Genomic DNA, 24,423 nt, shown 5'->3' with positions numbered 1-24,423 from the left:
ATCCTTGCATTGCTTTGAGTGAACAAAAGTACTTAGGTCTCGCCTCACATCAGTGACACCTGAGTGTATTTTTATGAAACTTGTGCATAATTTTCAATCTTTCAAAATCAGAGGATGCCCTTGCTAACGGTTGATCTCACCTTCCTGCTGGTGTCTCTTGGCGAAGGACATTTCCCCATCGTTCTGCAAGTGGAACCTCTGAATACAGCGCCTGACAAGGTCCTCCCAGCCAGGCTTCATGGATGCCCGGAGAAGACTGGTGTCCAGGGAGGTGATCTTACCTATCGCCATACAAACACACACACAGGACCGGGTTAGGTACACCATGCTCCGACTCAATGGGTGTTTGATGGAGGAATGGCTATTCCCACGTCACTATGTTTCTCACACACAAACAAACAGGACTGGGTTAAATAAGTGATGTTCCTACTCAAAGGGTGTTTCATAGAGGATTAGCCATTTCAGTTCTCTCTCTCCCTCTCTCTCGCACACAACTGGCCCACTAAGTGGTTGACAGCTGACAAAGAATTGGTGACTGCATTCAGCTTCCCTTATGGTTCAAACCACACATGCACACGTGCACGTGTGCGCGCGTGCACACACACACACACACACACACACACACACACACACACACACACACACACACACACACACACACACACACACACACACACACACACACACACACACACACAGCAGTATAATGGGAGTCCCCTGCCAGGCTGCAGTATAAATGTGGGTAGTGATGCATTTAAAGGCCTGACAGGCAGACTGCTGGGAAGAGTGACTGCTGCTGGGACAGACTAAAGACCGGTCACATCAGCACACATTAAGTACCCAACAAGGACACCTCCTGGCTCTACCTGGGACACGCGCCTTTATCAGTGCAAGCATGTGCACTTGCATGCAAGCTCGCATGCACACACCAACAAACAAAATTGGCTGGGAGGCAGACTAAATTGCTATCTTTGTGTGTGCGCCACACACAGGCATGACTGGTGCATCAAAGACCAGGTGAGAGACAGACAACAGTCTGTGTCTATGTGCCAGTGCTCAGACAGGTACTTTACCTCCCAGAAAGCAGAGGGAGGTTGGAAGTCAGTTTGCGTTCAATCCTAAGGGCTTTCACTAAGGATATAATCATCCTGTAACTACTAGAACTGTAGCGTGAGGTGATTTATGAGTCGGTGGCACAGCCAGGGGATGAGTTGGTGCTTGGGATATGCCTGGTGTGTCATAGACCCTGGAACTATGGCGAAAGGACAAGTGGACCACAGGAGTACAATGACGTTCAGCTCAGTCAGGGCAAAGCGAAATGCCTTATCCAGACAGTCCGGAGGGGGAAGCACTCCGTGTAGCAGCCGCGGTGATCTGTGTGACCAAATTAACTTTGTCTGGATTATGTTTGTCTGATAGCTGAAGCAAGGTCTCGTGATTGGTTTACTTGCCAGTCCAACAGTTTAAGGTGAATAGTCAATCCTATACCGGGTGTTCATTTAAGGCTGTGTGAATGATGACTGTACCTTGCAGGTCCTGGCGCGTGGTAAAGCTCTCGTGCGTTGGCAGCATAGGCCTTTCCTTCATGGGCACCCGGCGAGCTACGCAGATCAGACACGACTGGAAATCTACGTGGAATATGAGAGAGAGCGAGAGAGAGGTCAAAACAGAGAACCACAGAGGTTGAGAGTGAGGGGCAGAGAGAGAGAAAGAAAGAAAATACCCAGGAAAAGGAGTGATAAGGAAGTCATAGAAAACAGGAGAAAGAAACATTGGTGAAGAGGAATTGGGTAGGGAGGCGATTATTCAGAAAAAGAAGAACAGAGAGGATATGGGGCAGAGGAGAGGAAGATGGGGGTGTAAATGAGAGATGGAGGGAGAGAAAATGAAATGCAAGTTATTCCCTGGCAGTGCAATTAATACAGATGCTAATGAGCACAGGGAACACGGCTCCGCTCTTTTCATGAGGAGGAGGAGGAGCAGCAATTGCTGGCAAGGGACATGATGGAGTGTGACCTTTGAGGTGTGTGTGTGTGTGAGTGGCTGGTCGCCCCTACAGAGCCATATCACACTGATGGCACCTCCCCTGGTCCAATGTTAAAGGGTACTATTCCTCAATCATGACAGGCCTCTCTCTCCCTCACTTGCTCGCTCTATCTCTCTCTCTCTCTCTCTCTCTCGCTCTCTCTCTCACTCGCACACACTGGACTGGGGTGACCCGAAAAAGTCTGCCATCTAACTTTCTTGTGCCAGTAATACCCACAATTCCACACACACATGGATGCAGAGGGATGCATGCCAAGGCTGCCACACACATACGCACACTACTCTTCTTGACTTGTAAACAGGGCCTCTTGGGTGGTCCGGTCCTTAGATCTGCAAGTCTTTTTGGACTTACTCTCCACCCCACCCCCCCTCTCTCTGTCCATCCTTCCTTTCCTTCGTACCTCTCGCTTTCCCTGGGTGGACACATTCCTGTAAATGTAGCAACTGATCCTTCCTTGACACAAACACATACACACATATTTCCCTGTCCAGGGACCTAGGTGGTCTCTTTGCTAAGGTATGGCTGGCAGAACAACTGGCTCACAAAAAGAGGCCGAGAGAAAGAAAACAACAAAATGAGATGAAGTTTGGAGTGAACCCTTGCTGTTTTCACTAAACATTTCTGAGTTACATTTTGGCAGTATTAAATCAATCCCTCATCAGCAACTAGGATAAATTAGATGAACTATAAAACATAATTAGGGTTTAGGAAGCAATATTTATCAGTGCTCTAAAAAGATGCAGCTAACCCTTATCTTCACTATCAAATACAAAAGGTCAGCGCTCTGCTGTTATTGAGAAGCAAACGAAATGGTGGATCTGCAGTTCGAGTCTAAAACCATTGAAACCCTCGGAAAAGCCAGGTGACCTCCCAGTGACTTAAAATAAGCAACGAATCGGAGAAAAATAAAGGCTTTTCCTTACTGAAGAACTAGCAGATATTTACACTGGTGAGTTCTCTCCCCTCTCTTGCCCCCCCCCCTTACAAAGAAGGGTCATATTTAAAAAAAAATCTGAAAACATGTAAAGAATGCCTCTGATGAAATACTAATGACTAAACCAGAGTCAGATCCCTTACTAGGAGTCAGTGGACCCACGTTTGTGAGGAATGTCCATGAATTATGGATGGGCTCTAATGAAAGCTGCCCAGAGCTCAGGCAGAAACCCTGAGCTATGTATAAGAAATGGAGGCAGTGTCAGACAAGTGACTGCAGGAGCTCTCAAATGGTAGGCGGCTGAATCTTGTGCAACTTGTTTGCAGTTACATTCCTCACACTGAAGGTTCCCCTCCTCTCTCATCTGCCTTGTGTCACTTACGTTTACATAGAAGTGGGTAAAGCAGCAACATACTGCACTGTGCTCAATCAGAACTTAATCCTCGAGCCCTGCAGCCCATCTCCCTCCCTCCCTCCCCACTCCCTCCTTCCATACCGTCTCCCTCCTCCTTGATGGACTTGGGCTCGGATACGGCGAAGCACTGCATGGTCTCGTATTTCTGCGGCTGGGGCTCGTGCTCCTGGGTCTCCTCCTGGTTCTCGCTGTGAGGGTTGACCAGCATTCGGCAGTTGAACGTGTGGCTGTTCCTCCTTGGCCCGTCACTGGACCAGGGAACGCCGTTTACTGTGGGAGAAGCGAGAAGGGAAAGGGAGGATTTACCATGAGTTCTCAGTCGATCCTCCAACAGTCGATCCTGTCAACTGTAAATACATCTCCTCTTAAAGATGAAGGGGGGGGGGGACAACAAAAAACCAGAAGTTAGGATGACAGAGACAATAGAGGCCAACACACTGTGTGAGAGACATAATGAGATTGTGAGACAGAGGGTTGAGAAAAGTGGCGACGGAGAGGAGTCGCAGGGCAGAGATCAGTCTCGATGAGCAGTTGGAACCCTGAGCCTTATGCCATCTATCCACAGCCATACATCACAGCCAAGTATCCATATGTACGTCCTCTGTAACGCCCTTGCCAGTCTCTCCCCTCCTCTCACAGCACACACAAACATGTGTGCACACAAACACACACACACACACACACACACACACACACACACACACACACACACACACACACACACACACACACACAGGTGCTAGCAAATACACATTTACCCATACATGTGTAAACAGACACACACGCAAACACCTAAAAACTAAGACAAAGACGCACACACATTCACAGACAGACGCGCACAGCTCCTTTCCCAATATTGAACTCCCATCACACTCCATCTGGTGTGTGATCTCAATTCGGTGCATTGATAATCTCCCAGTATCTGGGACGAAGCCCACTGATCATATCCAGGTTGCTCCATGCTGTGCTCCTCTCTCACCCTGATGGTTGGGAGCTCAGACCCCAAATCTGGAGCACAGGAAGGAGAAAAGCAGAGTAGGAAAGAGTGAGAGATCAGGAGAGAGTTCCTGATGGGGGGAGCTGACATACATTACCGCCACCTCTCATGGGGAGGAGAGATATTGAGAGGCCGAGAGTCACCATGGGTGTGAGGAATAAGAGAGAGGGGTTAAGACAGAGATGAGAGAGAGAACGAGGGAGAGAGAGAAAGAGAGAGAGAAAGAGAGAAATGAATTTGATAATGGGAAAAGTAGCCTGCTTTTATGAGATGAGCAATACGGGCAAAAATAGACAATTGATAAAAAGGGAGTGGGGACTGGAGGACAGAAGAAAGAGAACATGAAAATGGGAACTTGGTGAGTGAGCATCTGTGAAAATGAGAAATAGAGAGAGAGAGAGAGAGAGAGAGAGAGAGAGAGAGAGAGAGAGAGAGAGAGAAGGGCATGCAATGAGCGTGTTCACGAGCGATGCTGCTGACAGGGGAGAGAAGCCGAAAAGGGAAGCTAATTAGCCGGAAAGGGAGGGTGGGAGCACAGAGGAGTGAGAGTTGAAGTCTGGGCTGAAGCTGAGCATCAGCAACAGAGGAAATGTAAGGCCTATAGGATCGACGCACAGAACCAACTGTGTATATAAGGCTTATGCAACATCTGCTACTGGCCAGATGTCCCACGTACTGTCTGGAGCTGTTCAGCTGAAGGCATTTTAGTGCCCCACCTCAAACTACCACATCGTCAAACAACAATGACAAATGTTTGACAAGGGGGGAGGAGAGGAGAGGGCAATGGGAGCAAGACAAGGAGTAAAGCGTAAAAATCAAGCGGGAGATAGAGACAAGGCGGAAAGACAGAGCTCTGAATGAGAATGCTGTGGCAATTGGCAGAGGTTGAGCAGCACAGTAGAGAGCGCAGATATGCAGACTAAAGAGAAATCAATGCAGAGAGAGAGAGAGAGAGAGAGAGAGAGAGAGAGAGAGAGAGAGAGAGAGAGAGAGAGAGAGAGAGAGAGGAGGAGGGTGCACGCAAGAGCGAGGGAAGGAGAGGGAGAGAATACTCAGTTGATAACATGAGCGAGAGGCTGACCTAGAGATTTGGGCAGCAGGTTCTTGATGAACTCGGCGTGATCCCCGACGTGCAGCACGCTGTACACGCTGGTGTTCATCAGCTCCTCCTGGTTGTAGCGCAGGTACTGTGTCACATTCTCTGACACAAACACGATGTTGCCCTCCATGTTCACCACAAAGAAGAAGCCATCCAGGGCCTGGAAGAGAGGCGGGGTTTGGAGGTGGTGAGAGTTCCCTTGTTAAAAGTATGCATTAGTTTTGAATCAGCTTCTCTAACAGCTGAGCCCATTTACAGAATAGAGGGAGACTAAGAGAGTGAAATTATGTATGAATTGACCATTGTGCAGTGAGGTCTTGGGTATGACTCTTTTTTCTTATGCAGGCTTCCAAAGGTGAGACGCGTTCCTCTATACTGGGCCTCTGCACTTTAATAAAACTAACTGATTGTCTTTGGTTATCTGTGGTCCAAAGTGAAGCTGCCAAGTAGAACAACGGGAATCTGTTTAAACGTCCCCAGTTTTCTGGTTATTAGGTCACGATGATCTTTATAAAGGGATGCTGTGCTGATTTGGGCTTCTGTTCCTAATTCATCCCATAAAGCGAACATAAGAGAAGCCTGGGCTCAAACCCAACCAGAAAGAAGAGGACCAGACTGCAGCCAAATAGTGGTCCTGTCTCCGCTGACAGCTGTATTAAAGCAGCTTACCCAACACGCCTGTATATTAATAATGACATTTCTCTACTGGTCTTATCTAAGTGCTCATGCAGTGTGTGTTGATTCTCTATATATTTTTATCTTTAGCTTCTACTGATATCTTATTATGTACCAAAGGAAACTGCTTGTATGTGCAAATACAATTGACTGATCCACATTAGGTCTAAGTCTAAAATGAGATGATTACTTAGTGTCAGCGCGGCATATCCATCACCCCTGCAGATGCTGTTCAGGCAGCAGCACAGCTGATGGGAAGAGTGATAAGAGTGTGTTAGCAGAAGGAAGAGGAAGAGGAGGAGGAGACAGAGGAGGAGCAGCGCCTAATTGAAAGAATACGGCCTCAGGTTCAGCCATTACACACAAGATGGTGTCAATTAGGCCAACAAAACCCCCAGAGCCCTTAGGGAAGGAACTCTGGTGGCTGTAAAGCTGAGAGCTGGTGTCAAGAAAATGTGTCTCTTTTTTGCAGGAGTAATCAACTGCATGTTTTTTCATATATATATATATATATATATATATATATATATATATATATATCCATCCATCCATCCATCCATTATCCAAACTGCTTATCCTGCTCTCAGCGTCGTGGGGATGCTGGAGCCTATCTCTGCAGTCATTGGGTGGTGGCAGGCAGGGAGACAACCTGGACAGGCTGCCAGGCCATCACAGAGCTCCCTCCCCACACACACACACACACACCTAGTGACAATTTAGTATGGGCTAATTAATATCTATCTATCTATCTATATCTATATATATACTCCAGTTAGTCAAGTAAATTCTCTATGAGACAGTACAAGCCTGTTTCATGCTATAAGCAATCATCAGCTGTCAATAAAACTACTCGAGGAAGTGCCTACAATGGACACTTGCGTGCCTACTGTGGGCACTTCCGATGGTGGACAGGGATCATTATGGGCATACCGATCTGTGGTTACGCAGCCCCATATGCAGCAGGGTGCAATGCACTATGTGTTGTGACACATTCCTCCTGCAACCATCATTAAAATTTACTGTGACTTGTGCCAGAGTAGACCTCCAGTCGGTTCGGACCAGACAGGATAGCCTTCGTTGCCCTTGCCCATTGATGAGCCTTGGGCAACCAACACTCTGTCACAGATTTGAGGTTTGTCCATCCTTGAACCACTGTCGGTAGGTACTCACCACTGCTGACCGGGAGCATCCCACAAGCCTTGCCGTTTCAGAGATACTCTGACCCAGTTGTCTGGCCATAACAAATTGGCCCTTGTCAAAGTTGCTCAGGTCTTTTACTCCTGCACATTTCTCCTGCATCCAACATGTTGACTGCAAGAACTGCTTGTTTGCTTGCCATCTATCTCTACCCAGACCATGACATGTGCCCTTGTTTGGAGATGAACGTTATCATGTTCATCTGTGAGTGGTCATTATGTTTTGGCTCATCAGCATGTGTGTGTGCGTGCATATATATATATATATATATATATATATATATATATATATATATATATATATATATCTACATATATCTACACATTTTTGACATATATTATATTCCTCCATGGGGATTATAAAATGTTAAATTGCATTTTTATTTCAAAGAAAGTTGAACCAGTTCATCTGGACACAACGCTGACTGACAGAAACGTTTCATCACTCATCTAAGTGACCTGTTCGGTCTAAAGGCCCTGACACCCCAGGCCGACGGCCAATCTCAGGCTGTTAGTGAGCGTCTGTGACCCTAGTTTTTGCGGTGTGTCCCGCACCATCGGCAGTAGTCGGACCCGTTGGCAGCTTTTTGACTGATTCGGCATGTTGAATCGGCGGAGCCCGTCGGCGAGAGACAGCACTCTGATCGGCTGTTCAGCTTCGCGAATCAGTGCTAAGCGAGCGAATCAGGGCCATCGGCAGTAGTCTTTGTAGTGTGTTCAAGTGCCACTTTTTGGCCCCGACGGCAGGTGACGTGAGGCGACGCAACAGTTGGCCTTCGTTGCTGCTAGTTGGTTTGGTGTGTCTGGGACCTAAACTGACTGCAGGTATCCCCACCCCTATAAACGATACAGTGGCATAACGACCGAAACCAAGGATCAGTTTCATATGCAAATATGGGTGTGACCATTAACTAGAGCTACAATGGCCATGTGTACTATTCACAGAGGATTTGGGAATGTTTGCAATCACAGCATTGTAAGATGGAAACAGATGTACTCTATTTCTTCAAACCAATCACAATCATCTCAGGTGGCCGCTAAACCCAGGATGCAGCGACGGTGCACTTACAGAATAGTGTCGGGGGAACTCCTCATTTTCGGCGTGCAGGTTGCTAGCTCGGAGGTCGTTGTTTCACGTAGCGACGGGGACTTTGAAAATGGTAACACGCAGATGGCGGAAGGGGAGGAGAATTCCGACTGAAATAGTCGGCCAATGGCAGGCTTATACCAACAGTGTACATCCGGTGAGTCAGACTCACCTGTAGGTGCCCAGGGAGCTTGACTGAATTTACATATAAAAATCAATATCTAGTTGGCATCAAGCAAAGCCCTACATTTTAAGATGGGGTAAGCTCAAAACATACCCTGGTTGGCAATGGTACATTTTGGATGAATTTTTTTTCTGCCCCTTTTCTGACCAAAACAAATGCTGAAAAGAAAACTTAAGTAGGAGCACAACGGTTCATGTATTACTTCCATTTATCCCATAACACTTCGGTACAGGCCTCACAGAACAAGGTACACATTTAATGGTCATTTGTGATTAAACTTGTGCAATTTGAACTAGGTTATGTCCTTAAGACGATTTCAGGTTTTGTTTTAGACCGTCTGTGGGAAACAGGCTAACATCTGAAACCTTCTGCACAAATCTCAAAAATGATTAGGGAATGGTCTCTAATTACACGTCGCTGTCCAGAAATAAAGTGATCTGTGTTTACCATCAATTTGTGTAGCGTGCAGTAAATTCACAAAAACAAACAATTACAAACTGTTTGGGTCATAAAGTTAAGGAAGAAATAGCAAAAAAAAAAAGAACTTCTAAGGGCAGCATTAAATTTGCGATGAAATGTATTGCACAGGTTTAAATGGAAGCATTCAAAGGGTGCTGATGGTAATAGTATTTGGGAGTCGCGACAGTGCCAATCCTCAAAAAAGTACGAAGTACGTCTCCTCCAATCCCCGTACAAATATGTCTCATTATTTTCCAAGTCTGTTGGATTTTTACGTCTTTTTTTCACGTTGTTGCAGAACTTCACATGAGTGCTCCTACTTGCCAACTCATGTAAACAAAGTGTCTTTGTAATAAATTGCGCTCGCTGTAGGCAACGCCATGCCAGTCTGAAAAGTAAACTTAATGACTTCATTAACCTTTACCAGAAATAAAACAGAGAAACAGATAGAACTGAATTAATAATATGCCAGTATTTTAAAAGACTGTGTTTTGTGTAGACATTGTTTAAGGGTAATAGGGGAGTCTCGCCAAGTTGCTTTAACATTTTTGAAAGCTTATCACAACCTTATAATGAAAAAGGCAAGTCCACGACTCTTTCCAGTCATATCCTTTCTATTCATTTGTGATGACAGTTGAAAATCTTTATGAAACAGTCAAATGAAATAACACCGTGGAAAAACAGCCTTTTTTTCTTTTAATGAACCTAGAAAGGTTTTCGATCGTGGTTAAGGTCCCTAACCATGATCTAAAAACCGAGGCATGTACAGAATTGAAAGTTTCATCAACAATTTTGCCTAAGGTAAATCTTATCTCTCACTGTGCAGTGTGGGGATGCTCCAGAGTAAGAGCTCTGCGCAACACTGTTTTCTTAATCCTGCTCCTGCTGGATTTCTGACCATACCTCCTGCTCCTGCAATGTGTCTGTCCACACCTGCAAACATTCTGACCTTTCCTGCCCGCACAATAGAGCTCTATTGATTTTGTGTCTTCCCCCATCCTGCAGGGAAACCATGTTATTTTACTGTGTAGTAATAAAGAAATGCATACCTGTCAGTAATAACGTAGTGAAATTATGTGCTTTGCTTTTGTATTGTAATGACCTAGCTATATTAAAAAGGGGGACTGGAGGGTGTGCTCCAATTATTGGGGCATCACATTGCTCAGCCTCCCTGGTCAAGTCTACTCTATGGTGCTGGAAAGGAGGCTCCGACCAGTTGTCGAACCTCGGATCCAGGAGGAACAATGCGGATTCCGTCCTGGCCGTGGAACAGCGGACCAACTCTTTACCTTTGCGCAAGTGCTGAGGGGAGCATGGGAGTTTGACCAGCCAGTCTACATGTGTTTTGTGGACTTGGAGAAGGCTTACAACCGTGTACCCCGGGGCACTCTGTGGGGATACTGCGGGTGTATGAGGTACCAGGCAGTTGCTACAAGCCATTCAGTCCTTATATATCCAAAGTAAGAGCTGTGTCCGCATTCTTGGCACAAAGTCAAAGACGTTTTCGGTGGGTGTTGGACTCCGCCAAGGTTGTCTCTTGTCTCCGATTCTGTTCGTGATATTCATGGACAGGATCTCAAGGCGCAGCCAAGGTGAGGACTGTGTCCATTTTGGGAACCTCAGAATTGCATCTCTGCTCTTCGCAGACGATGTGGTTTTGTTGGCTTCATCAGAACGCGACCTCCAGCGCACACTGGGCTGGTTTGCAGCTGAGTGTGAAATGGCCGGGATGAGAGTCAGCACCTCCAAGTCTGAGGCCATGGTTCTCTACCGGAAAATGGTGGTTTGCTCCCTTCGGGTTGGGGATGAGTTGTTGTCTCAAGTGAAGGAGTTCAAGTATCTTGGGGTCTTGTTCACGAGTGAGGGTAGGATGGAGCAGGAGATTGACAGGCGGATTGGTGCAGCATCAGCAGTAATGCGGATGTTGTACCGGACCGTTGTGGTGAAGAGGCAGCTGAGCCGGAAGGCAAAGCTCTCAGTTTACCAGTCAGTCTTGGTTCCAAACGTCACCTATGGTCATGAGCTTTGAGTAGTGACCCAAAGGGTGAGATCGCGGATACAAGCGGCTGAAATGAGTTTCCTCCATAGGGTGTCTGAGCTCAGCCTTAGAGATAGGGTGAGGAGCTCGGACAGCGGAGGGAGCTTGGAGTAGAGCCACTGCTCCTTCACCTTGAAAGGAGCCAGTTGAAGTGGTTCGGGCATCTGATCAGGATGCCTCCTGCGTACCTTCCTTTGGAGATTTACCGGGCATGGCCAACTGGGAGGAGACCCCGGGGTAGACCCAGAGCTCGCTGGACTACATGTCCAATCAGGCCTGGGAAAGCCTTGGGATCCCCCAGGAGGAGCTGGAGGGTGTTGCTGGGGAGAGGGACGTCTGGAGTGCCCTACTTAGCCTGCTGCCACTGCGACCCCGACCCTGGAGAAGGGGCTGATGATGAATGAATGAATGAATGAATGACCTAGCTAAATTCTGGTACCCGCAGTTAATTTTTTTGACCACCCGCAGCAAAGTTAAAACCGCCCACTCCAGCGAGATTTGCATTGGGTCCCGCGGGATTCCAATCGTAATGCAGTTCTCTTCTCCAGAGTGTTGCATGGTTGTGTAAGTCCATTCTCTGTGAAGAAAGGCCATGTACTGGACAAGTAGGGCAAACACAAATGGAGCAAACAGTCTCATTTGCCAAGTCTTGCTTTCATCCAGACAATCTTACATAATAAAGTTAGCCAATACTTTGATTTACAATGCCCTGATTAAATATACACTGCAGACACGGCTAAATCGGTTGCACATGTGCGAACTTACTCTCAGGTCTCCTCTCTTACTTTATCTCTCTAATGGTGCTCGCCTTCTTTCTCCTACAACAATTTTGTTGCTAACCCACCTCTCAGTTGACATTAACTTGCAAAACTGGCCACTGCAGTATAAGAATCTCAAAGAAGGTTGAATCAGTTCATCTGGATACAGTTTACTGACAGATGCGCTTCATCACTCAACTAAGTGACATCTTCAGTCTGCAATATAAGAAGTTATTAAGTGCGCAAAGTTTAGAGCCACAGGTCTCAAGCCCTCTAGGTGATAGCATGTTAGTTTACTCACTCAACACCCTTAGACTAAGTCCAATGCTTACTATGTCTTATGGCTGCTGTCACAAAGTCCTGCGCCAGCTATTGAATCAGCTCCCTTCCAAGGATAGTGAAGGAGATATTAACCCTGAACCATAAGCTGGTTCTTTGTAGCATACAATATGCTAAAAAGAACCAGCTTATGGCATTGGTTCTTGCGGAGTGGCAACTCTTCATATCATGCTTGCTAAACATACTGGACCTTCAGCATAACCACCACCAAACAGTATTCCAAGGAACATTTACAACAAAGTCTCTTGTGGCTACATGATCTCACCAATCCATACAATAGCAGTCAAACGCAGCAGTATGCCAGGCATGCAAACTGTATACCTAGGGAGTCATGTGACAGAACAAGGCCAGTTCCCAGGGGGTTACATCAATGGCACACTAATGTTTTCTCAAGGCCCTCTCTGTCTCTCCATGCTGGCTCAATAGTAGGCAGCGGAAGGCCTTGGAAAAGGGTCAGGGGCCGCGTGGGTGCATTTCCTGCCGACAGCAATTGTCTTCAGAGCATGCCTTAATGAGCTCAGGCTTGGGGACGGGAATGTGGCTGGTGTGAACGGCCAGTCCCTGTGTTTTGGTGCTGCTGACAGATGGGAAAGCATACAGGCTGCACCAGGCTATATTTAGCCATGAGTTAGCATGTCGATTCAGTGATGCCGGACCTGGAGAGCTATAAATATTTCATGACAGAACAAACTAGGAGCAAAGGGAGGGAAGAGAGGGAAAGAGAGACACAGTGAGACAGAGTGAGAGCGAGAGAGCGAACAAGAGAGGAAGCAAACAAGAAAAAGAGGGAGGGAGCTGAAGGGAGGAGGCTCAATGGACTGATTCATCTGCCAGGCTGCTGCTTTCTTTCCCATTAGACGCAAGTACTTCAGTGGCCCTCTGTGGGACAACTAGGCCAATGCTCTACTCTGTGATTTACAGCCACTCTGGGACAAATACAAGACGCTGGCAGCCTTTATTCTGCAAAGCTACACACTCAGACACAGATGCTACTGGCCCACTTGTGATGGCTTTCTACGGACGGCACTTCTTTTATAGCTTCCAATCATGACTTAAGAGGGGAAACCTATCCTATTTGAAAGTGTGCGTTCATCGAATGATGCGTTGTAACTTTTTCCATTTCCAAGGCATCAACTCCAATTAAGAGGCACACAACTCACCTCCAGCATCATTGGTCCCAAGGCATCTTTGTCAATCACACTTTGGCCTGTCGATGAGACGTCAGCCTTCTGCACCTCCTCCTCATTGGCTGCTGCTGCTTTCTCTGTGGAGGAGAAGGTCAAGAACGGTGCAGAAAAGAAGGAAATTGACAGGTTCAGACCTGATATAGGCATTACCTCATAATTACTAGTTAACATTGATAAATACCACTTTTTACAGGGGTGTTCATTCATTCTGAGTTTACACAAATTTAGGCCAGTGTTCATCCTGTTATAGCAGCTTATTCAAATTGACTGGCACCTCGATCATTGCAGCTCAATGGAATTTTGTAGACTATTCCATCAAGAATCGATTTAAAAGCTCACTTACTCATCAAAGTGAACCGAGACAAGATGACATGGATTTCAGAGAAAAACAAAACCAAACAAAAAAAACCAGCAGTTTTGCATTAAACAGTTTCTCATCCCTTTTCAAAACGTTCTTTTGTGTTTTAAATAGGCCGTTTTGGAAAAACACCTTTTAACAAAGTTTCACCTGTTCAGTCACACTCTGTCCTATAGCAGACATGTTGCCATGGTGTAAACCAAGGCACTTAATAACAAATGGGGTGAAAGGTCACAGTAAATGAGTGAGTGTGTCGGAGCATGCAGCTGCTACGCTGGTGGTGGCCATGGAATGGATGGCATTGTCAGCCGGCAAAAAAAGGCTATTATGGAAAGACGGAGAACATCAGCCTTCTGCACCATGTAAACAGATCCTGCTCCAAATAGGCTTGTTGGATATTTTCTGACCAAGAGCCAAAGTCCTGGTCAGCCCAAAAGTTCAATCATAACTTTACTGGTGAGCCTAAAACTGACTAGTGAAAAAAATCCTTTGTCGTGATCTTTGAATTTCAAAGAAAACGCTGAACTCTAATTGTTTCTGCACTGCCATGAGGGAGAAATAGTGCTAGCTGTACAGTCCCAAAACGCCTCTGTTCAGAGTAGATACTGAGCATGTGAGGAGACTCGGTCTTTGGACCTTACAGACAAGTTCATACATGGGGTAAAATCTGCCCCAAATTCCATTACTGAATTAAAACCCATTGCCTAGAAATGTCCTCAATCTCAACTAATTTTCCTTCTTACACTTAATAGGTCAAATATCCGCTTGGTCACTCAACAAAAACTGACCAGCGACATTAAGCAAATGCTTTGAAGAACAACTCTGTCATACAAATGGCACCAAGAGACGATTTAATTCGGCAATGACTGCAGCAATCCAAATTGGATGCCCGGTCAAACTGCACTACAATTTATGACGATGTCTGGGATGCAAGTCTGGATGTACTTACTGGACGTTGAGGAAATGTCGAGCAACCTTTTTTTTTTCCCCTCAGTGTCTGCTGTTGGAGATGTTGAACGACCCATCTTAAATTAAGGCTAGGTTATTCGTTTCTGTCTTGGTGAACATATGTGTTTATTTGCCTACTGCAGGCTCCAGCCTATTGTGTACCTGCAGTAGGGTGCTCTGCATTTCTCCATGTGAGTGATTGGGTTAATAGCCGTGCAGAGAAGCCTTATGTTCAGAGCGCAGGCTGCCCTACTTTTAGAGATGATGATGAGAGGAGGAATGTGTGGGGACTGTTGGGAGGAACTTGCAAGTGAACAGATTTGATAGTTGCACGACGCCAAGGTGAAGGCCCACCATATGGTGAGACATTTTCAAAGCGAAAAACAAACCAATCTACCCCCTTTGTCATTTTTTTCCCCCCAAACAGACTGGAGGCCAATGCAGATTTCCCCTGCTGTGTGGGCACGTGTGCTAACTGACATGCACACAAATATCAATCTCTTTCAGCATTAATGATGTGTGCATCAGCAGGCCCACTACAAGCCCAGTGGGTGTCAGTACACTAGCACAGCTGCCCTGAGTAGGGACCCATCACTCAATGCCATGTGGCCCTCACTGGCTCTCACCACCTCCTGCCCGACCCCAACGCTGGGCTGCAGTACTGTGCCATGAAAGGAGGGCAGAAATTGGTTACAGGCATTTTCTAAATATCTGGGCTAACTTGCATCTTAAATTGGCAATTTGTGATTTAGAACTTGCTTAATAAATTTAACTTCTGTCAGGGCATTCACCCAATTTTCTCTTTTTCTTTATAATTACTGCATTTTAAGTGTACATTTTTAGATGTTATTTTAGTTTCCAGTCATTTCACAGAGATGATGTATACTACCAGCCAGCTCTTCTCTGAACTAATTGCAGTTCAGATTAATCAAGTCTCTTGCCAATTAGGGGCTTGGCTGTACTAAGGTAGCACTGGAAAGCAGTTAGGAGTAGAAAGGAGGCTATAAAATGCCATAATTCCAAGACTCTTTCAGAGAAATCAATTGCTCATCATTAAAGTATATGCTAAAAACATACCCTCAACTTAGTGGGGGATTGTTATTTTTCCTTGGTACAAAACTCCATTCTGATTTCAATTAGACAAATGTATACAGACAGCATGAGAAGGACATACAAGGCTAAATTAACCCCTCCCCCTAGGAGGTCCCCTTTTTCAAAGGCCATCATCACAGTGTTGCACTTCGTCCCAAGGCTGTGACACCAATCAGTATGGCTTATTAAAGCTGCAGTAGGTAACATTGAACATTCCAATGCAAATCCTTCCGCCTCTCTCTCTCTCTGCTGCCTCATATCACTCCACTAAGTCCCACCCACCAAATGACCGCCGCATCGCTCTTCAGCACCTTACGCTTGGGTACAACCAGGAAATGTCAAAGCGAGACTCGTGAAACTTGTATCGTAGTTGATAATCTATCCATGTAAAAAAATCCTTTTTTTCCCCAGTGAATCTCTTAGTTACACTAATATTGTTCGTATGAAGAAGCCATTTCGAGTTGGTCTTGTTGATTTTAGGGTTAGGGTTACAACCACAAGCGACCGGTGGGGCAAGGGCGGACACGAATTGTGCATCTGCATTTGTAGAACAGCCAACAGCAACGCCCTCTCTCTAAAAGGACCCGTGATTGGTTAAGTCTTCCGTCCAGGGCTAGACTTTTTTAAAGCCTGAATACAGAGCCAAAAGGAGGTGCAGAAGTCTAGTTTTCTCTCAGACCAGTTCATTTACAATTTGCAGAAAGGTTATTATAGAATTTCTGCTCAATGACACCATAAAAAAAAAAAAACTACCAACCCCAGCTTTAAGTCACATTTGTACAATTTAAGAAAATACATTCGGTAATGTCACCACAAGCTGTGAATGCTTTGAGTCACTCCAAGAGGGAAAACACATCTCACTGGTCTAATAGACCCATAAGAAACGAACGTTTTTTGCGTGACACACAAACTCTTAAAAGGGTAAGATCAATTGACATAACAAGGACAAAAGGTAGTAATAAAAGAAACACCATTTTCTCCAGACAAAGATTTAATTAAGGTTTAGGGATTTCCCAATTAGAGAAAGAGTAATAGGACAAGGGCTGGCGGTGGTCCGTTCCTGGACCATACAGAACGAGCCGCAGCGATGCCTTGAAAGACACTGTAATAGGGTGTCTCCAGACAGCTATCAGGGCTGAGAAACAAAGTACGAAAACAAGGCAAATATTCCGCCCTTCTCTTGGTGGTCGATGTACAAATACAATTACTGCCTTCAGCGAAAGGATTGGGATGTCACTCCAGCCTAGCATGAAATGGAGAGAACAAGGAAAAGGACGGCGGGGGGGGGGGGTTGTAGGAAAGTGCAGAGGGGGAAGGGACCGACAGACGGTAGGCCAGAGTGTTTGTGTGCGATTTTGCATCACATTGCTCACCATTACATAATACTTGGCGCTGTGAGTCACATAAAACACAGCAACATCATCAGCCAGTCTGACTCACATATACCTAGAACTCTCCACTCTCTGTCTACCAGATTCACTCAACTGCTGCGATGACAACTTCAGTGAGAAGAAACCATACCAAGCCCATATTTACCCCTACATTTAAACAACCAAATTTACTACCAATCATAATTGCATCCTAATCATGTTATTATGACATTATACTGTATGAGAGTCTGCACCAGAATCTTGTTTATCCAACAATATTCATTGTCTATTGAAATACAAAACCTTAATAACAAGCTACTGAAAAGCCAACTGACTCCAAACAATACTGTTATCCCGCCTATCTAAAACTGGTTAACCTATTCGCAGCCTCCCTACCTCTTAACCACAACAGAACAGCATTCGATTCACCTCTGTGTTCACTGCAGCTGACTTGACAAATAACTAGGCTTTCCACCATGCGACACATTAAAGCCTTTTAGGTTGATTGCACAGGTTTTCTAAGTGGACAGGTGTCGAGCGCTGAGGGTTTTATATAAAGCAGCCAGCAGAGTGTCAACTACGGACTCTGTTCACCGTAAATCACAGAAAGTTGAATCAGTTCATCTGGAGACAGTGTTTAGTGGGAGAAACGTTTCATCACTCATCCAAGTGACCTCTTGCAGTCTCAGCTGACTGAGAACCAAACCTTATAAACAACACAGTTGCATGACGACTAAAACTAACGATTGGTTTCATATGCAAATTGGCGTGACCATTAACTACAGTTAGAATGGCCACGTGTACTATTCACAGAAGATTGGAGATTCGTTGCAATCACAGCATTGTAAGATGGTGACAGATGTACTCTTAGGCCCCCTCCTCCCCTCGGTTCAGGGATGGGCATTCCCTCTTCACACAGACGGCCTCTTTGACTCCCCGTTCAAACCAGCGTTCCTCCTTATCAAGGATGTGCGGAGTCGTGGCCTGACACGTTAGCTCTGCTGTGTTGTGCCATTCTCTTTGCCAGCATCTGTTTGGTTTCCCTGATGTACAAGTTATGGCAATCCTCCCAGCACTTAACAGCATACACTATGTTGCTCGGTTTGTGCCGGGGGACCCAATCTTTGGGGTGAACCAATTTCTGGTGCAGTGTGTTTTGGGGTTTGAAAGCAACTGAGATGCAGTGTTTAGAAAATACGTGTCTCAACTGTTCTGACACTCCCGCCACATACGGAATCACCACTGGTTTACGCTTAGACAGCGGTTGTCCTTCTCCTCGCTTCGATCAGCTGGTGCACTGTTTGGGGGTCTTCCTGGCTTTGACAAACACCCAGTTAGGTTAACCACATTTAACCAGGGCCTGTTTAATGTGGGATTTCCCCCCTTCCCCGGCTGCTGTGTCAGTGGGGACATTGTCAGCTCAGTGGTACAGCGCCCTGATGACTCCTAGTTTGTGCTCCAGTGGATGAGGGGGGGAAAACCTTAAGTATTGATCAGTATGTGTTGGTTTACGGTAAACATCAACAATCAGATGTCCCCCATCACCAACTGCAATTTCACAGTCCAAGGAGGCTAACTTGTCTCTGTTCACATCCTCCCTGGTGAACTTGATGTGGTTGTCTACCGAGTTAATATGGTTCGAGAAATGTGGCATGCCCTGAAATTTAATTTTAACTCAGGTGTCGTCCACAAATCTGAACCAGTGGCTTGGTGGTGTCCCTGGATAGGACATTGGAGCCCTCTTTTCCACTTCCTCAATATACAAGTCAGCCACTATAGGTGAAACTGGGGAACCCATAGCACAACGATGCTTCTTTCTGCCTATAGTACTGCCCTCTGTATGTTAAGTATGTGGACTGAAGACAAGACACAGCTTAAGGAGCAGAAACACTTAGTCAGTATTAACAGTGGTTCTATTGCTAAGGGTGGGGTCCTCCTGTAATTTCATACGTACCACCTCCACTCTCTCATCAACAAGAATGCACTTGGATGAGTGATGAAACTTTTCTCCCACTAAACCTTGTGTCCAGATGAACTGATTCAACTTACTGCGAATTCCTTACCTGAATTATTGAACATGCATAAAGACACTTTTCACCGTAACATTTAAAGGCAATTTCAGGGGCTCTGAATGCTTTTTGAAGAGACATACATATGATATAAATGTGGTTCTTAAGGTGGCTGGCTCTAACACCTCTTACCTTGCTCCTTTATCTGTCTGATCTGCTTCACAGTTTCCTTCAGGATTGCACATTTGTCGGGCTTGACATTGAAATTGTCGATGTCGTTGAAGTTGGCAAAGATCAGCTCGGCGAGCTCCTCAATGTATTTGTTCTCATGTTCGCGGTTGCGCTTCTCATTGCTCCGCTTGGGGCTGCAGAGACAAAACAACCCCAGGGTGAGAAAAGGAGCTGGGAGGATAAAATTAAATGAGGGTGAAAATTCGGGCAATAGAGGACTCCCTAAGAGGAAAAAATAACTAGCTAAGGTGTTTCAAAAAGTGTGTGTGTGTGTGTGTGTGTGAACGTGTATGTAAATGTGTGTTTGTTGAACTGACAAAGATGGAGAGCAGGCCTGTGTTTGTGAGTCTTCCCATAGCCAGAGAATATATGGGTAGGCCATAGGAGCCTGGAGTGGGATACTACACAAGTTCAACTTACACAACCAGGCTTCAGTACAATCAGTCATCTATGGACATTGCTAAAAAGCCCTCTCATTTTCTTCGCTGCCAAATGACATAGTGCACAGCCTGAACCACAAACCTTGGCATGTAAATATACTGGAATGAGGGAGGGGGATGGGGCTAGGGTCAGATTCTGTACTCCATATTGTTGTAAATATATCTCTGGGGTCATTCTTCATTTCTTTTCTACTGTTTGCAAACATGAAGCGCTGCATAAATAAAGACAACATGCAGCGCTGTGTGCCTGTCTTCGAATGAATTATGCAGATTCGTTTTTACAGGCTTCAGCAGCCTGCGTGCTCTAGGGTTAAAAGCTACATAAACAGTTAACTATTCATAGTTAACGGCTGGATTGCTACTGTATGCAAGGCCATTTGAATATAAGGAGTAAGTGCTGGATGCTACTATAAACATCTTTGATAAGCACCAAGGTTATCTTTGTTTTAGCAACATATAATGGGGATGAAGAGGAACTTTGGTCCCAAGAGGCTTTAGAATGAGGCAAGAAGCTGCAGGCTACAGCCTTGTGATACAGTGGGTTTCAATCGGAATCCATGACTTTTGTCACATGAAACGCTCTCTTTCGCCCTTCCTCCTTTTTGTCACTCTCCAGTGTGTGCAGTTTAATGGAAGTAGAAAGGTTCCACAAGAACAACTTGTCAGAAGAGACATACTGGGGAATGCTGGGCCCTTGTTAGAAAGGCTAAACTTGCAAGAGTCTTACCTGGGTCCTAAAAGCTCGGTGGAACATTCTTTGCGTTTTCTTGACTCTGCCCTTGCAGGGTCAGATGGGTTTTCACCGACTCCACTCATCTTCAATGCATATCAGCGTCTGGTAAAAAGAGCATACAAACACACACAGCCGGTCAGTTTTTAATATAAGACAGCTTCCAACATACGTAAACACACAACTTCTGATGGAATGACTTAAAACTGTGAAGGTGGGGATTCTACATGCCTATGTATATGAACTTGTATGTATACATGCACACTCACACACAGGAACCTGTGCTGAGGGCACAGGTTGATCCACTCCAGGAGAAATGAGTGCAAATGGAACAGGCAAAGAGATTCAATCATTTCTCTCTGATAGCCCAGCTCTCCCTAGGGAGGCTGAAATGAGAGCATGCTTCCCCCACAGCCCCAGACTGTTTGCTCAACTACGCGCCGAGAAAAACCCATACATTACAATACCAAGCCGAGCCACCTCACGAAAAAAAAAAAGAGAAGAAGAGTGGATTTGAAGACAACAAATGTCCATGTTTATTCACTTCTTTGGAGGAGGCTTTGTGATTTTGATTTGAACAGTCGCCTCGATATCAAATCAAATTTCTGAACCCAGGGATGCCAGCTTAATTTAGATCGAGCTCTAGTTGCTGAGTGAAACCTCTGTGAGGAAGTATATATAAATTCAGTGACTGGTTCCAAGCTGACAGACAATACAGCAGCTTCTTTGGGTTTGTCTTAAAACTGTTAGGTTTATGAATCTGTGTCGTGTTTTAAATAAAAAAAAACATCTCAAGCGTGACTTGACAAACTGAGTACCCCCTGGAAATATGGTATAGGTCCATCAAGTCTTGAATTTTCTCCATACCGACATCCCATCTCTCATCCTTATGTGAAATTCAGAACAGGCTCAACTCCATGGCACTAAATGAAAAGTGATCAATTATTGAACAGGGCAATGCTTTATTAATCGTCACCATCAACAAAATGAGATGGTGGTTAATAGAGCTGGCTTTTATTAGGGGTGGGCAAGCCCCTTTTGTGCGTACTGTTGTGTCTTTTGGTCCTGTGGTGATTTATGGACAAAAATCATAAATTTAAGACTGATAGCTGCTAACTGAGAATCCTCCTCCTTGCATTCTTGCTGATTCATTTCTATGTAACAGGTAAGAGACGGATCTCTAAAAGAGAGAGTAACACCCCGATTAATATACAATGCAGAAGGGTTGTGCAAACACAGAGAAACAGAAACACAGACATACAGAGAGCAAAAACGAGAGCAAGAGAGCGAGAGAGCGAGACTTTCCCCAGCACAGCCCACAAGGCTGGGGCATGCTGTGTTGTGATACGCTCTGAGCCACCCTTACCATGGAAACAGCTATGGCACAAAGTGTTCACTGCTCAGCCATTACATAAGGCACAACAGTACAGCACAGCACAATGTAGAGCAGAGTGGAGCAGTGGAGTTGAGCAGAAGTCTGCAGAACTGAACGGAGAGCTAGCCGCCATGCTAACTTGAGCCAGGCTCCCTGCTGGCCTGCAGTGGCCTACTTACAGCTAATGGTAGGGTCTGTGCTCAAATGGCTGTACCTAGTTGCCATTGTTTGATTTCAGAGATAAGGGAGACTCATAAGGAGAAAACAAACAGCATGCACCACGATTTATGGGTTTTGCTATAAGTCGTGCAAGCTATAAGCGCCTCATTGAGTGGCTACTGCAAATCTGCTACTGCTCGTCTACTCTGTTCACTTGGCACACATTGCACGTCGATCTGTCTTGGAAGAGGATCCCTCCTCTGATGCTCTTCTTGAGGTTTCTCCCATTTTTTTTCTCTTCCCGATGAGTTTTTTTTCTGTGGAGTTTTTCCCTCGTCTGAATCAAGGGACTAAGGCTAGGGGGTGTTGTCCACAACATTTATTTGAATCTAATCTGTTGGAAAATGTCATATGATTGTAAAGCCCTCTGGGAATGCAATATAGCTAAACAAATAAAATTTGTCTTTACTATCTCTGTTGACATCTGACTTGGACACAGATGCTTTTTTTAACCGATACAATAAATGGATTCAATGTGTGACATGGGCAAGCAAAGCAAAATACAGATAAACAAGTCCTTTGGTATGTATGAGTGACTCCGCTGCCTTCGCATTGCTATCTTTTAAATGCCATATGGGGTGTCTTTACTCACTGTGCTGCTGTGCCGTCTACTGAAATTACAACAGTGTCTGCAGCAGAGGTTACGCGCCTTATTAATGACAACAGAAACAGGCCATTAAACAATCATAGCCATGCAGCACTGCCCATTCTCATTGGCTGTCAGTGGGCCTTCCACAGCAAGTTACCATGGGGATTCCACACCTGATTGGCTGCGCTTGTCCCTTTGGGTTGGATATAATTGGTTGCCTTCCTCTCCTTGACACGGCAATAAAGGTAGGGTCATTGTACATTGAGAAAAATAAAGAGACTGGAAGTACAAAGCACGTCTCAATGACACCGATAAAGACGGCTAGACAGTCAGCCAGTTAGCCAGACAACAAAGCTGGATTGCCAACAGGAAGGCCGGCCTTTGCTGTTGCTGGGGGGCCTGATCGCCACACGGGCAGACTAGCTAGGGACGTCTAATCCTCCAGAATGCCCTGGATCCCTGGGTGTCTATAAACAGCTGGGCGCTGGTGTTCACACTGTTACTGTATGGAGCCGTGTCATTGACTTAATTATCAACGTCAGACAGCAGAGGAGACTTCCTCCCCGAGTGAAGCTCGGCGAAGGTCTGGTAGCCACCGTTTCTGCTCTTCTGTATGTTGGCGTGTGTGACCTCATCTTAACAACAGTTCTCCCATCCCTACCCTCAATTCCCCCCAATAAACCGCATTCACACTTGTGGCTTCTTGCCAAAATGGAGACTTTTATAAAGTTAAGAAAATGTTGACTTTTTAGCGGACTGCTTTTATTTCACGAACCACCCACCCACTAACAACAATAAAAAGGGAAATTTCATGGCACACAGATTGGCTGAGGATTTTACAACCGCCAGAGTGAAGGAGGAGGAGGTATCCGATGAGAACGTTAGTGGTAGCAGGAAACTCATCAAGAGCCTACACCGGTGATGGTGTCTGGTAAGGGTTGGAGAGTTGTACTCCAAGTACCGTTTGCTCTTAAAAGGAAACCACTGTTGCTAGTAATGGAAGAAGTGTTTATCATGCGGTTTTAGCCTTTCATATGATCCGATTATTGTGAGAAGTTAAATATCTTGTGCTTGATAATGAATGTGTTACGCTGCATTTATTTATATGTGTAATCCATTGAAGAATCACTGTATATGTGAATAACAAAATCTTGTTAAGCGAGCCGTGGTTCCTGGAGGTTTTTTTTTTTTGGTTCAGTGAGTTTAAAAAAAAAACTGCCTGAAAATGAACCTACTGAACCTGCCTTAACTTGAGACGTCAGAAGGTTAAATACGACTGCGATGAGATAGAACACAACTTGTTTCAGGCGTCCAGCTGCATACATACAGACTACTGTTATGGTAATTAACTTAATCTACATATAATTTGCAACTTCAGCCCACTATACAACGTTGCTGTCTGCTACACAAATGCCTGCACAAAAACCAGAAATACTACTACAGTTATGTACATTATGCATTTAGTTTACTGCTTCCAGAGACACCAAGACATGGATGTTAAGATGGTGATGAAGAGTACAACAGTGACAACCATAATGATCCCAGTGCAGTTAGTGCTCTGAGCATAGCACCTAATGAATCCCATCAAACTGCAGTATGATGAATATTCATTATTAAGGATAATTCTAACTGGAAAACTACACAAAA

The 24,423-nt window shown here is 45.3% G+C and overlaps 1 protein-coding gene across 1 annotated transcript in view; it reads right to left on the bottom strand.

The window, feature by feature from the left end:
* Positions 1–24,423, bottom strand: part of ncoa2 (nuclear receptor coactivator 2) — an 85,429-nt gene that overhangs the window by 31,755 nt on the left and 29,251 nt on the right. Inside the window, exons 3-9 of the mRNA XM_056299402.1 lie at positions 20,591–20,698; positions 19,385–19,557; positions 13,389–13,492; positions 5,475–5,652; positions 3,478–3,666; positions 1,527–1,628; positions 141–281 (exon numbers count right to left, since the gene is read on the bottom strand). Of these exons, the coding sequence (XP_056155377.1) occupies positions 141–281; positions 1,527–1,628; positions 3,478–3,666; positions 5,475–5,652; positions 13,389–13,492; positions 19,385–19,557; positions 20,591–20,679 (976 nt within the window). The 5' untranslated portion in view covers positions 20,680–20,698. The remainder of the gene's footprint in view (positions 1–140; positions 282–1,526; positions 1,629–3,477; positions 3,667–5,474; positions 5,653–13,388; positions 13,493–19,384; positions 19,558–20,590; positions 20,699–24,423) is intronic.

This window comes from Lampris incognitus, chromosome 19, assembly GCF_029633865.1.
Source record: "Lampris incognitus isolate fLamInc1 chromosome 19, fLamInc1.hap2, whole genome shotgun sequence".
Lineage (NCBI taxonomy): Eukaryota > Metazoa > Chordata > Actinopteri > Lampriformes > Lampridae > Lampris > Lampris incognitus.
The sequence above is the reverse complement of the archived record's forward strand: the minus strand, read 5'-3'. Positions and strand labels throughout refer to the sequence as shown.